This window comes from Cynocephalus volans, chromosome 11 (genome assembly GCF_027409185.1).
Source record: "Cynocephalus volans isolate mCynVol1 chromosome 11, mCynVol1.pri, whole genome shotgun sequence".
Lineage (NCBI taxonomy): Eukaryota > Metazoa > Chordata > Mammalia > Dermoptera > Cynocephalidae > Cynocephalus > Cynocephalus volans.
In genome coordinates this window covers 6,258,254-6,274,092 of record NC_084470.1, presented here as the reverse complement: position 1 = coordinate 6,274,092, position 15,839 = coordinate 6,258,254, and the positions used below count along the sequence as shown (strand labels likewise).

The following is a 15,839-nucleotide window of genomic DNA, read 5'->3' as shown; positions in this document are numbered from 1 at the left end:
CTGTGATATACCGTATCAATAAAATCAAACACAGGACCATATGATCATCTCTATAGATGCTGAAAAAGCATTTGATGAAATTCAACACTCATTCATGATAAAGTCTCTCTACAAGTTAGGTATGGATGGAAAGTATCTCAACATAATTAAAGTCATATATGATAAACCCACTGCCAATATCATCCTGAATGGGGAAAAGCTAAAAGCTTTTCCTTAAAGAACAGGAACCAGACAAGGATGCCCACTCTCACCACTCTTATTCAACATACTGTTGGAAGTACTAGGCAGAGCAATCAGAGAAGAGAAGGAAATAAAGGGCATCCAGATTCGAAAAGATGAAGTCAAACTATCCCTGTATGCAGATGACACGATCCTATATATCGAACAGCCTAAAGCCTCTACAAAAAACTCTTGGAGTTGATAAATGTTTTCAGCAAAGCTGCAGGATACAAAATCAACACACAAAAATCAGTAGCATATCTATTCTCCAATAGTGAACATGCAGAAAGAGAAATCAAGAAAGCTAGCCCATTTACAATAGCCACCAAAAAAATAAAATACTTAGGAATAGAGTTAACCAAGGATGTGAAAAATCTCTATAATGAGAACTACAAACCACTGCTGAGAGAAATTAAAGAGGACACAAGAAGATGGAAAGATATTCCATGCGCTTGGATTGGAAGAATTAACATTGTGAAAATGTCCATATGACCCAAAGTGATTTACAAATTCAATGCAATCCCCATCAAAATTCCAGTGACATTTTTCTCAGAAATGGAAAAAACTATCCAGACATTTATATGGAATAACAAGAGACCACACATAGACAAAGCAATTCTGAGCAAATAATAATAATAATAATAATAAAGCTGGAGGCATAACCCTACCTGACTTTTAACTATACTACAAAGCTATAATAACCAAAACAGCATGGCACTGGCATAAAAACAGACACACAGATCAATGGAACATAACAGAGAATTCAGAAATCAACCCACATACCTACGGCCATCTGATCTTTGACAAAGGCACCAAGCCTATACCCTGGGGAAGAGACTGCCTCTTCAGCAAATGGTGCTGGGAGAACTGGATATCCATATGCAGGAGAATAAAACTAGACCCATACCTCTCACCATATACTAAAATCAACTCAAAATGGATTAAAGAATTAAATATACACCCTGAAACAATAAAACTTCTTAAAGAAAACACAGGAGAAACACTTCAGGAAGTAAGACTGGGCACAGACTTCTTGAATATGACCCCCAAATCACGGGCAACCAAAGAAAAATAAACAAATGGGATTATATTAAACTAAAAAGCTTCTGTAAAGCAAAAGAAACAATTAACAGAGTTAAAAGACAACCAACAGAGTGGGAGAAAATATTTGCAAAATATGCATCTGACAAAGGATTAATATCCAGAATATACATGAAATTGAAACAACTTTACAACAAAAAAACAAGTAACCCAATTAAAAAAATGGGCAAAAGAGCTAAATAGGCATTCCCAAAGGAAGATATACAAATGGCCAACAGACACATGCACAAATGCTCAACATCGCTCAGTATTCGGGAAATGAAAATCAAAACCACACTGAGATACCATCTCACCCCAGTTAGGATGGCTAATATCCAAAAGACTGTGAATCATAAATGCTGGTAAGGTTTCAGAGAAAAAGGAACTCTCATACATTGTTGGTGGGACTGCCAAATGGTGCAACCTCTATGGAAAATGCTTTGGAGGTTCCTCAAACAATTGCAGATAGATCTACCATATGACCCAGCTTTCCCACTGCTGGGAATATACCCAGAGGAATGGAAATCATCAAGTCGAAGGTATACCTGTTCCCCAACGTTCATTGCAGCACTATTTACAAGAGCTAAGAGTTGGAAACAGCTGAAATGTCCATCATCAGATGAGTGGATATGGAAAATGTGGTATATCTACACAATGGAATACTACTCTGCTATAAAAAAGAATGAAATACTGCCATTTGCAACAACATGGATAGACCTAGAGAGAATTATATTAAATGAAACGAGTCAGGCACAGAAAGAAAAACATCACATGTTCTCACTTATTTGTGGGAGCAAAAAATAAATAAATAAATACACAAATAAACGGGGGCGGGAGGGAAGAAGACACAACAAATACAATTCTTTGAAGTTGATAGGACAAGCTAACAGATATGAGGTTGTTGGGAGGGAGGGGGGAAATGGAGGAGGGAGGGAGGTTTTGGTAATGGGCCACAATAATCAACCACATTGTATATTGACAAAATAAAATAAAATAAAATAAAACAAAATAAAATAAATAAATAAATAAATAAATAAATAAATAAACACACTAGGTGCTCTCTAGCGCCTCCAGTGGAAGGTCATTCCAGCCCAAACTCCTTTCTACTGTGCATGCTCCACCACTGAAATTAATCAAACTTGCCTCCTGTGGTCTCAATCTTCTTCTTGTGCTCAAAAATACCTGTAACATGCAACAGTAACCCTTTTCTGGCTTAGGGCCCAGGGGCGGGGCCTGAGCCCCAGGGGAGTGGTTTGAGGCTCAAAGGAGTGGCCTGAGACCCAGAGTCAGGGAAATTGAGCACCTCCTGTCTCACTAGGATAGGGTCAAATACAAGTGCTGGTTTTATGCAAAGACAGTGTCTTGATTTAAGATATCAAATACATTACAATATATGAATTTGGTAAGTTTATTAATTTTTAAGCCTGGTTATCTGATCGTGTGTGTGTCAACATTTACAGGCCAGCAGCAATTCTTGCAAAAGGGTGTGGGAGAGAGCGTACCTAAACTAAATCATTGTGATGCAGGCATGATTTTTAGGTGAAAATAATTTTTTAAAAAAACAGCTGGAGCCATTATCCCCTTTTCTTATTTAATTGCCTTAATTTAAAAATGGGATAAACTCAGAAGAATGATAAAAACAATCTAATATAAAGCCACATTTCCTTTGTTGTTATTTTTCAGAGCTATCTCAGACGTTGCCACCTGGGAACACAAGTCCAATGCTTACAGAAGAAATAACTATTCCACTAGCCTTGGAACCAGCCAGGGCTTACCAGAGGGTGGCACTGTGATTACAGAGCTCACTGAAAGTGAAGGTCCTCTGCTGAGGAGACCAGTCAGAAGCCAGCCCAGGAAGCAGACTGGCGAGGTCACTGACTGGCTGCCTGGTGCTTGCACCTGGTGGCACTGCAGAGGAAACACCAGCGACCTCCTGGGGCTCCCACTGCCTGTGAGCACACTCTGCTCCTTAACTACCTAGAGACGGCTGACTTTCCAGTTCACATTTTGCTTCTGTTTGGTATAGTCTATTTTGTTCATTTTCCCTTTTCATTCCTGCAGCTTTTACAAACCACCACACTGCGTGGCTCCCGTCCTTCCACCCTTGATGAATGTGGAAAGATAAACAGCCCCCTTGCAGTAGCCGAGCCACAGCCCAGCTCAGTTCTGAGAAAAGAAAGTCTCTGTTAGCCTCTCCCTTTTCATATTCTTCCTGCATGATTTTCTTTAGGGTTGTAACCTTGTCCTACTGTCACATCTTTTCTTCTGAGCCAAAGTTCTGTATTCTAGAAATCATGAGTATGATATGTTCCCTTAGGTCAATACACATCATGCAAAATAGAAAGAGAAGGGGCACAGCAGAGAACGCACAGAAGAAATGCCAAGAGGATGAGAATCTCGGATGGCGGTATTAATTAAGGAGCAAACTAGAACTGATGACAAAGACATCGGCTCTAAAAATGATACAGAGGATATATTGTGAGGTAACTCCTCCCAGTTCTTCCTATTTGCCAAATATTTTGTTTCCTTTACATCATTCATGGTAAAATATAGAAAATAGAATCACCCATTAATGTCGTTCTGCTGGCAATATTGTATGATTTACTCTTTTTGCCACACGCCTTAAAATAATAAATTGATGAGTACTGAAATCACAGAGTATTTAATAGGAACTTATTTTATTTGTGTTACCACTTTGACTCAAAAAACAATTTAAAGTGGTTAGTAAGGTTAGGAGGAAAAAAGATAAACAAGAACTTTAACTAGAACAAGAACTGAAGTTGATCTTTAAGAAACAGTCCTCCACGCATCCTTTGCGTGACTTTCTGGGAGATGTTTGGTCATGGAATGCCATGCTCAAGTTTCACAGGGACCCTGATTTGCCATGTCCAAATTATTGCTAGAATTATCACCAGGAGTTAAGGAAAGGGGAGTGATTGTTCTTAGGATTCAACCAAAAGAGAAAAGGAATTGCGATTCTCAAATGAAAAGTAGTTGATATGTAAAATAATAGAGGGGCAAGGGGGAAGTGTGTGTGTGTGATATGCCCTGTAGATATAAATGTACAAATTATTTTAAAGATAAATAATTAGTATAAAAATTAAATGCAATTACATTTAATAAGTACAGGAATATGATAACTAATAAGAGCCAATAGCTACTAGGACTTTATCTTGTGCCAGAATAGCTGTAAGTGCTGCACAGCATCTTATTTCATTTTAATCCTCATAACAGTACTAAAAAATAGATAATATTATTATTTTACAGATAAGGAAACTAAAGCTTGGTGAGGTTAAGTCTCTTACCTGGCGTCACACACACACTGGCAAAAACTAAGAATCAAGCCTGCCTGACTCCAAGGACAAGCCGCGACCCTTGCACTGTGCTGCCCCTGCAGTGGAAAGATCTGGTAAAGAGCAAACCTGAACTCTGGCTGCGTTACTCGTTTGTTTCTCTACAGCTCTGTGTTCACCTGTAAGGTGAGATGAGTCAGGCAAGGATGTGCTTTTTACTTCCAGCATTCTTAATTGCACCAGTTAGGAAAATAGGTTCATGTATCAAATTTATTCTTAAGTATCTTGACCTCATGGCCAAATTGGTAGCAAATCATTCAGCCTAGAATTTGTAAATTGCATATTATGACTAAATTAGTGTGTCTCGTATCTTAGTCCTAAAGAATATGATTATTGAGATAAAAGCTCCATGAGGACCAGAACCAAGATGGCCTCATTGTCCTTTGTATTCCCAGCACCAAGAACGATGTCTTTCGCCCTGGACATCTCACAAATGACTATTGTATCCTAAGGGATTAATATAAGATCACTAAACCACCTCTATGCTCCTCTTTCTTGGAGAAAGAAAACGAAAACTGGAAACAGTGGACCTTCTGGGCTAGAATTGAATTTAAAAACTATTTATTTTCAAATGATTAAATTAGGCCCAGAAAGGACATTTTTATCACTGATACTGTTGTTAGTAATATTACCGTTGCTGTCATCATCATCTTTATTTTCTAAGGCACTGCTATTGCTGAGAATTGTTCCTTTTTCATCCACTATGAAATATCCTAGGAGAAGAAGCCACAAGGGCTCTTTGCTCGTTTCTTCTGAGTTAGAGATTTGGCAATTACAGCCCTCAGCCCATCACTCTCCACCACTTACCCACTCCCCACTATATATATTTGTATGTCTCAAACAGTAATTCCACCCCATCCTCAAATTGTGGACAATTATTTTCCATAGTGGAGGTATTTTTTTTAATTACTTATAAAGTTTTTATTTGTATTTAAAGGAAGAATACTATGCAAAAACAATACGAGTATGTGCACATGTATGCATCTTTAGAGCTGCGTGTATCTGTGGTGTATTTGTGCATTGGGCTCACTGATAGATACAATTGTCATCAAAGAAATAAGGCAAAATTGTCAACTTGAAACCAACTTCAAATCGGATTTGTAGTCATGATGATTGGCTTGTAAACCCTTCTGTTTCCATATCCCTAGATGGAGAAGCAAAAAAAAAAAAATCTTTCCTGAAATGTAATATTTTGCACTACAAGTATTTATCTCCTGGGCTAATTCCAGTGTCCAAACAGAAAACCTTTTATACTGATGTCTGTATTGTTTCCTTCTTAGAAAGATCCAAAGAATCAGCCAAAACTTTGGAAAGAGATAAAAAACAAGAGATCAAAATAAATAGATCCAAAGAAATTCTTTCAAAATACAGTGATATGAGAAGATAATATTCCTAAAAACTGCATGGGCTTAAGTAGTGAAGAAAAAATGGGAACATAATACAGGTGGGTCCGGTGGAAATGTTCTTCAGTTTTGACAGTCTAGCACAATATAAACCTCGAACATCTGTGAGACAATTTCAATTATATTGGTTAAGTCTTCAAAATTATTTTGAGGTACAACTAAAATGATATTTTACTAGTGTAATATAGAAACATAAGATAGAATTTTGTTCACTGAGAAATAATAAAATTAAATAAAAAGAGCAAAAAGATATTCTTTTTCTTATTCTGGAAAATATTCCATTAAGTTTCAACTTTATAGTATACCCAAAAATAAATTATATATATATACCAACATGTATGCACCAAAATAAAACCAAATAAACACTAGGAAAAAAGTATAGGGGAATCTTTTTTTAAAGTAACTTTGGATGGAGAAGTCCTTTTTAAGTATGACACAAAACCCAGAAACCATAATGAAAAAAAAATACCAACATATTTACTACATAAAATTTAAAACTTCTGTGTAACAAAAAAAACACAAAGTTGAAAGACCAAAGACAAGCAGTAAAAATTATCTACAATTTATTTAACAGGAAAAGATTTGCATTCCTATGAAGGATTGAAAATGACTGCAAAATCTTCAGCATTCCTCCCATCGGTGCTGGGCCCCAGGCCCCTCCCGTTGGATCTAGGTGTGCCTGGGGCTGCTTCAACCACTCAAGTATGGCAGTGCCTGTGCTGATTTTTAGGCCCAGCTAGGCCTTAACAGACTAAGGCTTTTACTTCCTATATCCTGGAAAGCTCTCTTGGAGCCCTGAGTTGCCCTTTAAGAAACCCAACTACCCTCTGGAGACACCACAGAGAGGAAGAGGGCCCCACTGAGTAGCCTTGTGGTCACTGTGCCACAGTAACCATCATGTGAGCAGAGCCCTCTTGGCACCACCACACCATAGCAGCTTCTAGCTGAATACCACTGAGCAACCCAGTACATGATCCTTGGAGAAGGATCACCTAGCCAAGCACTGCTTGAATTCCTAAACAACAAAATTATGAGAGAGAGTAAAATGGTGGTTATTTTAACCACTAAACTTTGAAATTGCTTGTTATATAACAATAGATAACTGAAATAATCCTTAATTTATATAAACAGATTTTATAAGTTGATAGAAAAAAGTCAAATATCTCAGTTGAGAGAGAGAGAGAGAGAAAGAAAATATTAACAGGCGATTAATTGTCTTAGTCCACACGGACTGCTATAGCAAAATACCATAAACTGGGTGGCTTATAAACTTCACAGTTCTCACAGGCTGGGAAGTCTAAGATCAAGGCACCAGAAGAGGCAGTGTTTGGTGAGGGCCACTCTCTGCTTCATGGATGGTGCCTTCGAGCTGTGCTCTCATATGGTAGAAGGGGGCTAGCTAGCTCTCTGGGGCCTCTGTTGTAAGGGCTAATCCAAGTCAGGAGGGCTCCACCCTCATGACCTAATCACCTTCCAAAGTCCACACCTTCTAATACCATCCTCTCAGAGATTAGGATTTCAAAATATGAATTTGGGGGAAACATACACATTCAGGCCTTTGCAGCAATTTATGGCAGAAATACAAATGGCCATTAAATATATATAAAGGTTTTCAGACCTGCCAGTAAGCAAATAAATGAGATTTCTCTTTTTTTTTTTTTTTTTACCAACCAGAAAAATCAAGGCAGTCCAGTTCTGATAAGGCTGTAGGGAGTTAAGCACTTCCCTGTATATTTTATGGAAATGGAGATTGGCAATCTGACAATAAGATACTTGGAAAGCCTTTTTAAGTAGAGTAAAAGAGTAAGAGAGTAATAATTAGATTGCATTAAAGTGTAAACTATCTCCAAGACAAAAGAAATACCATAACTAAGGCAAAATGTGTATTTGTCAGTGGCTTATCTACCATAGGTGTTTATTTCTTGCTTAAGTCTCTATGCAGCGCAGGTGAGCATGTAGTCTCTCTCACCATGGTCGTCACAGACCCACTTTCTTACATCTGGTACCTCCACCAAACCCAAGGCTCAGAGCCCTCCATGGGATTTTTGCATACAGGCACAGATGAGAAAACAGTGAGAAGGATCATATGACAAGTTTCAACACCAGGCCTGGAAATGGTGCATGTCACTTCCATCCATATTCCACTGGCTAAAACTTAGTATTATGGCCCCATCTAACTTCAGGGAGGTTTTTAAATGTAGTTGAACCATGAGCTCAGGAGAAAAAGGAAATGGAGTTAGATAAACATAATAGCATTTTCTCAGTCACAATAAACAAATTTGTCAGAAGATTTAGCAATACAAATAAATAAGAGGCTAATTTCCTTAATATACAAAGAGCACCTATAAAGCAATAAACAGAAAAACATTATAGAAAAATTCTATAAAAAACTAAAATCAATTCAGAGCAAAGGAGATGTAAATGGCCAATAAACCTATGAACAAATTATCAACATCACTCATAATTAAATATATATTTAGATGATAAAATGTTATGTTTTATCAAATTTATTAAAATTTTCCAAAGTTGTATAATACTTGGCATTGATGAGTAAGTATATGGGTTAAAGACACCCTCACAAACCACTGATGCAATTGTAAATTGATACAATGTATTGGAAGGCAATTTGGCTACGAATTTCAAAACATATAGGCATGTAACCTTAATACTTTAATTTTACTGTTAGGAATTTATGTTATCTGCAAGGTGGGGTGTCCAGTTTTCCCAGGACAGTCCAGGCCTACAGGGACATTTCTGTTGTCTCAGCATCCTCTTTTACTTTCAGAAATTTCCTACTTTAAACAATAACTTTTATGACAATAGTGATGGATATATACATATATACATATATATATATCGTGTGTATATAATTATTTCATAATTGTAATAGCAAAGCACGAAAAACTTTCTAAAAGCTGATCAATAATGGATTATATACTAGAGTTTAAAAATAATAATGTACCTATTCAGTGGAGTGCTATAAAGCTATTAATGACAGCCACTAGATTTATTTTCCCCCCACACCCTCCCCTAAACCATACAGTACAAGAAAGTACAAGAAGGAGAGCAAATAAACACTCACAACCTACTCCTACAGCACACCTATCATACAGAGAAAATAAAGTACACACCCACAACCACCAGACTTGGCAGAAACCACGTGGAAAAGCAGAGTATGGACAGTCCCAAAGGGAGTAAAACCCAGAGAAAACCAAGAGGTTTTATTCCCCAAAGGAGAGGGTAGCACTGTGAGTGGGAGCTACTGAGAGCTAATATGACCCAAGAGGGTCTGAGAGCTGAGAATAGCAGAACCAAAGTGACTTGGAAAGTACTCCTTAGGAGCAGTGTTGGTACTGAGTGGGCACTGCGTTTAGGAGAGAACGAAGGAGACTGTGGAATCCCTCGCTACGGTCTGAATGTTTGTCCCCTCTAAAACTCATGTTGAAATTTAATTGCCATTGTAACAGTATTAAGTGGTAGGACCTTTAAGAGGTACTTAGGTCAGGAGGGCTCCACCCTCATGGGTGGGATGGGTGCCGTCGTAAAAGCGAGAGTTCAGCCCCACTTCCAGTATGTGATGACCCAGCAAGAAGGCCCTGGACAGATGCCAGCACCATGAGGTTGATCTTCCAGCCTACAGAACCGTGAGCCAGTAGATTTCTGTTCATTATGAATTACTAAGTCTCGGGCATTCTGTTATAGCACAAAACAGATTAAGGCATCCTTGGAGAGTCTGGTGCTGAAGGTAAAGAAGAAAGCAGCCAGTGACAAAGGACCTCCTACAGTGAGACAGTATTAAAGAATTCAGAAATCCAGCACACACACACACATACTACACTATTATATATAGTATATATACTATATAATTATGTATACTATACTATCACACCGTAACAATATATAATACTGTGACATGATTATTTCTACTTCGTATTTGAATTATTTTTACTTCGTATTTGAGTATTATATTACAAGTTTCCTCTATTTCATGGTGGGTTTTTGGTGCCTGGGCAGGACTGGGATCCAAACCCTTCACCTTGATGGTATCGACACCCAGTTCTAACCAAGTGAGCTAACCAGCCAGGCCCTGGATGCAAGGATCTTGAAGGTGTTTCCACTCACCAAAGTTTAGACAGTTAAAGCATCAAAAGGAACAATAAACAACAGGGAGACAGGAGAGGTCCTGCGGTGATGGAAATGTGTGTCTTGACATGATCAAAAGATGTCGCCACTGGGGAAACTGGGGAAAGGGTGCACAGGCTCTATTATTTTCTACGTCCACATGTGAATCTATAATTAACTCAAAATAAAAGGCTTAGTTAAACAAAGAATAAGTGCAATTGATTTGGGTGCATTTAGATGCGTAATAATCCATGAGGCCCATATGATCTCCCCAGTCCCACAGCAGGCAGCATGCCCGGACCCCACTGTCTGCCCCAGGCCGTCAGCGTCTTTTACATTAGTTATTTTTTAATGTCTTTGCTGAAGTGTGGGAAACTTACTAAGATCTGTATCTCATCTTAGAATTTTTCTTTCATTTTGTCTAATCTACTCTAAAGTTTATTTCTGAGCTTCACATTTTAGGGGGAGTTTTTCTACTTCCAGAAGTCCTGCTTGCTTGTGTTCTTTCCTTACGGTTTCTGCACCTGCGCCTATCTGCTTTAGTCATTGTTTATTCATGCAAAGAGAGGATGCCTTTTGCACAGTCTGATTTGGAGGCGCTTCACCTCCAGTTTATAAACCGTCCACTCGAGCCTGGGGCCTGCACAGGCCCTCACATTCACACCTCTGTGCTTTTCCAATCCCACTCCCCATACTTCTGATAGGAAAATCTCACTCCCCAAAGCCTAAAATGTTACTTCCTCTCTGACTTCCTGACCCTATAGAAAGAGGTACTCCCCTACTTTGTCCCCACAGTATTTTAAATGTAAGCACATCGATTACACTTCACTTGTTTATCTCCACTTCAGACAGAATTCCTTAGGGCAAAGAGCAATTATCTTTTCATACCAAACTATTATAATGATGCCTGCTCCTTACTAGTACCAAGTACTTTAGCACCTTAATACGTGCTCAAAAAGCATAAACTTAGTTTCTAACACTACACAGTAAACCTCCCTACACGAAATTGGAAGCTCAGTCGCAGGCTTTCCCTTAGGAAACATGTCCTGATGTACTAATAGGATCTTTCCCCAGGAAACCACCTGTACTCTTAATTTTGCATTCATTTCAGATTGTTCATGGACCCTACAACCAAACTCAACCTCCTCAACAAACATTATGGCTGGAATTGAGTTTCCCTTCTCACAAAACAGGAAAGTGGGCACAGCAGAGAGCGGTCAGCCTTTGGCAACACAAAATCAAGTTCTAGTACTGGCTCCTGCACTCAGCATAAGTTAATTCTTAAGCTCCAAGACCCAATTCCCAATTTTCAAAATGTGATGAATACTTACCTACTTTGCTTATTTGTTTTGCTTTACTGCAAACTGATAAACACTAGAACAATGCACAGAAATTTATTTTAATTAAAACTTGTGTCACACAACTGGCATGGAATCTCCCGTCACTATGTCACGAGAGTGAGGTCGTGCAAATGTCCTTGCCTGTCATGGAACAGGAAAGGTAGTGTTCATAATTCAAACACTTGCAATATGGGAGTTTGTACTTAAAAATAAAGTCTGAATTTTTTAAATGTTCTATACAATTCTTTTTCAATTCATTCACAGTACTATTTAATCTTAATCTTTATAAGGTGAAATGAATCAACAGGTTCATGACAAGCACAGGATCAGAATTCACTTTATTTTCATTTCTTCTGTATTCTGTACTCTTTGTAAACATACTCTGCAGACTGTGCCTGATACATACCAACCAAATAAACTTCTTTTCATTAATAATGGCCATTAACTTTAGAATCTAAAATGAATTATAAACTACTACCTCCCAGCTCAACTCACATCAACTGATAAACCAATACAATGAAAAATAGGCTTCAAAGTTGTCTCCAGAGATTTAATGCAAGATGCAGTGTACCCATATTCCACGAAATGTGGTTACCGGTCAGGGGATTACAGTCCTACTGAATCAAACAAATAAAAGTATTACAACACAGCTAAATGCCTTATACAGATGTACTTATCTTCTTAATTGCTATAACATAGTTTGATAAATAAGGTTGTCTTTTGTGCTTTTCCTACTTTAGGGGATTATATACTTTAAATATAGATGAGACAAAAAACTCTGATTTAAGAGTTCTAAGGATTATTTTTACTACAGACCATTTTTTATGCCAACTTAGATGGGAAGACCCAGACTTTGGTATAAATAACTTATTTGCATGATGATATTTAATGAATATTGTTAGTGTTCACTGTCAGCTGTGCAGTCTTTTGGTAAGGGGGTAGCTAGAGCCTCTTTACTTTCAGTAAGTGCTCTGGGCTGATGGATAAACACACTAAATTTAACACCCTGGTTGTTTGCAGCTCTGACAAAACCACTATTGGCCGTCATTGTGATGGCTTTTAGGGTGTCTCCTGTCCCAAAAATCGTTAATGAGCGACTATTAATTTTTGAACTGGCCACTAGTCTCAAGGCACGCGCAGAAGGCTGGTCTGGCACTACATTAATTCGCTTAATTAGCAAAGTGGCCCTCTCTTTCTCCCCAGGTCCTCCTAAAGTATCTAGAATAGACCGAAAGTCCTTGACAGCAGATTCACAAGCAAACAACTCCTTGTCCTTCATGAACGCCTCCAGCTGAGGCAGAACCTGCTCCTTCCTCTCTTGCTCTGCTTGTTCTGTGAGCACTTTTTCTCTGAAGACAAAGTGGCAGCCTCCGTAGCTGAGGGCAGATACGTATGTGATTAAAGTAGTAATGTCCAGATTCACTCTTTTGCACACATCGACCTTAATCTCTGTCGGAAATGCAAGACTTGCTAGTATGTTTTCCCTGTCCACTCTGGTCCCCTGCAAAAGTTCAGGGCCCTCCTCATCCGATTCACTCTCACTCAGCTGGAGCTCTTCAGGGTGCTCGAACAGAGAGTTGACTGCTACTATGTCTCCTCTCACAGATATGCCCATCTCTTTCAGCTTCTCTGCCATGGGGCTGGAGACACCATTGTAAAATGCAAAGATGATGTGAGGGTTGCTATACTGCACTGGCTGCTGGTGGCTGGCCTGGAGGAAGTCTGCAGCCTGCTCAATGATGCTCTTGTCCCCATATTGGCCCCTGCCCAGCCAGATGTTATGCAGAGCCTCAGCCTTCCGGCCGATGGCTTTCACCCAAGTATGGCCACCATTTGCAACTACATCCACCACCAGGGTCTGCTTTTCTCCCAAGGTATCTGTGTAACCAAACACGTGAAGAACACTAACGACTCCTTCCAGGTGTTCTGCTGAGTCCACAATGGCTCTCAGGTGTGTGAGATTAGTGCTCTGTAAATGGGATTCCTTAATAGCAACCTTCCCAGCTTCTACTTTCTGTAAGAATTTCAGTTCTGCCTTCAACTTGCTGCACAGCTTTGCCCCACCTTCTATGCCACCTTTCTTTGATCTAGACAGAGCTTCCGCTCTCTTGATCAGCTCCTTGGCTATGGCAATTCGTTCACAGAGCATGGAGTGTGCAGACATTCTGACAGCATTATTCCTTTCCTGTGAAAGAGAAACGGGCAAATTTGAACGGTCCTCCAAAATCATGACAACCAAGCCTTCACTGAAGCTGAAGAACTTCACTGTAGCAGCCAAGCTCATGGAGGCTGAGTCTGTGAACCTGCAGGTCTGTTTCTGGAGTGACTCCCTCCTGTCGTAGCTACGGGAAGGGCGGCTGCTACACTCCTGAGCCCTTCTTCAGGGACGCTGGACTCTGACACACGGTAGCCCTTGAAGGCCGTGGGGTCCACAGCATGTGCTAGGCTGGGCTCAAACGCAGGGGGCGCGCAATCAGCTACGGAAGGGAGTCCCTGTGTCTACCCGCAGCCTAACTGCTCGGCTGTACAGAAATTTTCGGAAAGGGCTCGTAAAGTCGAGATAAAATGCTAACGATAAAAACATCCGCACAGACAGGAGGTTGGCAAACTCGGCCATGTAGCCAGAGCCTCGGCCTCGGGCGCCTCCCGTCCCGCGGGCCGCGGAGTACTCAGCCCGGCGCGGGGTACTCACCAAGGCTGGGCCCGCGCTCCGCACCCGAGCCAGGCGCCCCGCCGCCGAGCACCTCCAGCCCGCGCACGCCGAGGCCGCCGCCACCCCGCCCTGCCGTCTGGGCGCCGCCGCGTCACGTGGTTCCGGCCGGGGACGCCGGCGGCGAGTCCCAGGAGGCAGCGCGACCTCCCAAGCGGGCCGACGCCAGCGCGCGGCCATGTTTGTTGAGGGCAAACATGTCCGCAGGGGACAGCCGGGCGCACAGCCTGGACCTCGGGACGCTGCGACAGGGAACCGGAGACTTCACAGAGGAAGCCCGGCAAAGATGGCGGGCGGCGACAGCGGGAGAAGCGCGGAGTCGTCCTACTGAACAGCAAATGCCCCGGCCTCTTGGCTGCCCCCCATGCCGGCCTTCCTCTTCCCGCCCCGCCACTCTCCGCAAACCCTGTTCTCTGCAGAGACTGCGCCAGCGAAAGACCCCGGGGCAGTGGAGGAAGGCTTTGTAGATACAGTCAGCATCCCCCAGTAAGGAGGTGTGCCTCATAGACACTTTTCTGTTTGGATTTGAAGGAAACAAAGCAGAACAAGATGGTTTTAAAAGTCTTCTGTAACTAGTATTGTTGGAGTGAGCGGGACTAAAGCCATGTTGGGACCTAAAACCGCCTGGGCGCGGGGCAGTGTTTTTAAAAGGACAGGTGTTTCTCTCCACTCTTTATTCCCATCCCGATTTTCTTATCTTGCTTGCTAAGTTAGGAAAACAAAGCTGAGAAGGTAATTAGTACTTTGTAAAGCTAACAGTTCTTTCTTTGAGACTTGTAGAGCTTTGAGAAATGATCGAGGCCAAATAACTGGAAGCTGACATGGGCACCAGCCAAGTACACTTGCTCAAATCAAAATCTTGCAGGGTCCTGAGATAAGAGCGAAGAGGAGAACAGAAACCAGATGAGGCCTTGGCGAGACCTTGTACCTGACCACAGAAGCGGACCCCTAACATATCTTCTCTCCTGCTTTTCACCTCCCACATTCCATTCCCTCAACCCTCTTTAAAAACTCCCCAGTAAATATAAACCTTTGAGATGGGATAGTCTACCATCTCCTTCAACTGAATACATCTGCTTTTCTAACACCAACCATTTGACTTCTGAGGTTTTTTCCTCCTCAAGGGGGTGGGCAGAAGTTCAGTAACAAACATGCAGAGGATGTTTTATAGTTCTGTTAGGAGAATCTGGCAGAACTAAAGACAGAAAACAAACAAAAAAGTGAGGTAGTATTACCTCCATGAAAGTTATTTAGGCAGTGTAATCACAGTAGTGAGGGTACTTCAGAAAGTTTGTGGAAAAACATTATTAAAAGATAATACGAATCTTTCCGTGAATTTTTTGAATACCCCTCATACTTACATAGTCATAAGAAAACAAATTTTGAACTACACAATTTAATTAGACTGAGGAAGAGGGGACATGAGGGTGACACAAGAGTTCTAACTTCTCATCTCACACAACTGAAAGTTAATATAGTGGCTAAACTTCAGGAGTCTAGAAAAAGCTGTATAATCCTACTATTTTTTAATATGTAGATTAAGTACTGATTAAATATCTTAAAAAGTTAAAGGTGATGGCTTTCAGGGAGTAGAACTGTTAAAGTTACTTAA

At 40.5% G+C, this 15,839-nt stretch overlaps 1 protein-coding gene and 1 long non-coding RNA gene across 2 annotated transcripts; one reads left to right on the top strand and one right to left on the bottom strand.

The window, feature by feature from the left end:
• Positions 1–11,838: 11,838 nt before the first annotated feature.
• C11H7orf25 (chromosome 11 C7orf25 homolog) lies at positions 11,839–14,305 on the bottom strand. The gene is made up of 2 exons (XM_063114684.1): positions 14,210–14,305; positions 11,839–13,702 (listed from the first exon to the last, which is right to left on the bottom strand). Exon 2 carries the CDS (start codon positions 13,679–13,681, stop codon positions 12,416–12,418), a length of 1,266 nt encoding a protein of 421 aa, XP_062970754.1. The 5' UTR covers positions 13,682–13,702; positions 14,210–14,305; the 3' UTR covers positions 11,839–12,415.
• Positions 14,306–14,421: 116 nt separating this feature from the next.
• Positions 14,422–15,318, top strand: LOC134391295 (uncharacterized). Its single transcript, XR_010024934.1, has 2 exons — positions 14,422–14,721; positions 15,093–15,318. It is a non-coding gene; the product is annotated as an uncharacterized LOC134391295 (long non-coding RNA).
• The last annotated feature ends 521 nt before the right edge of the window (positions 15,319–15,839 follow it).

Bases quoted from the DNA above. Each gene is read 5' to 3' on its own strand.
- C11H7orf25 (XM_063114684.1), bottom strand. From the start codon at position 13,681: ATGTCTGCACACTCCATGCTCTGTGAACGAATTGCCATAGCCAAGGAG.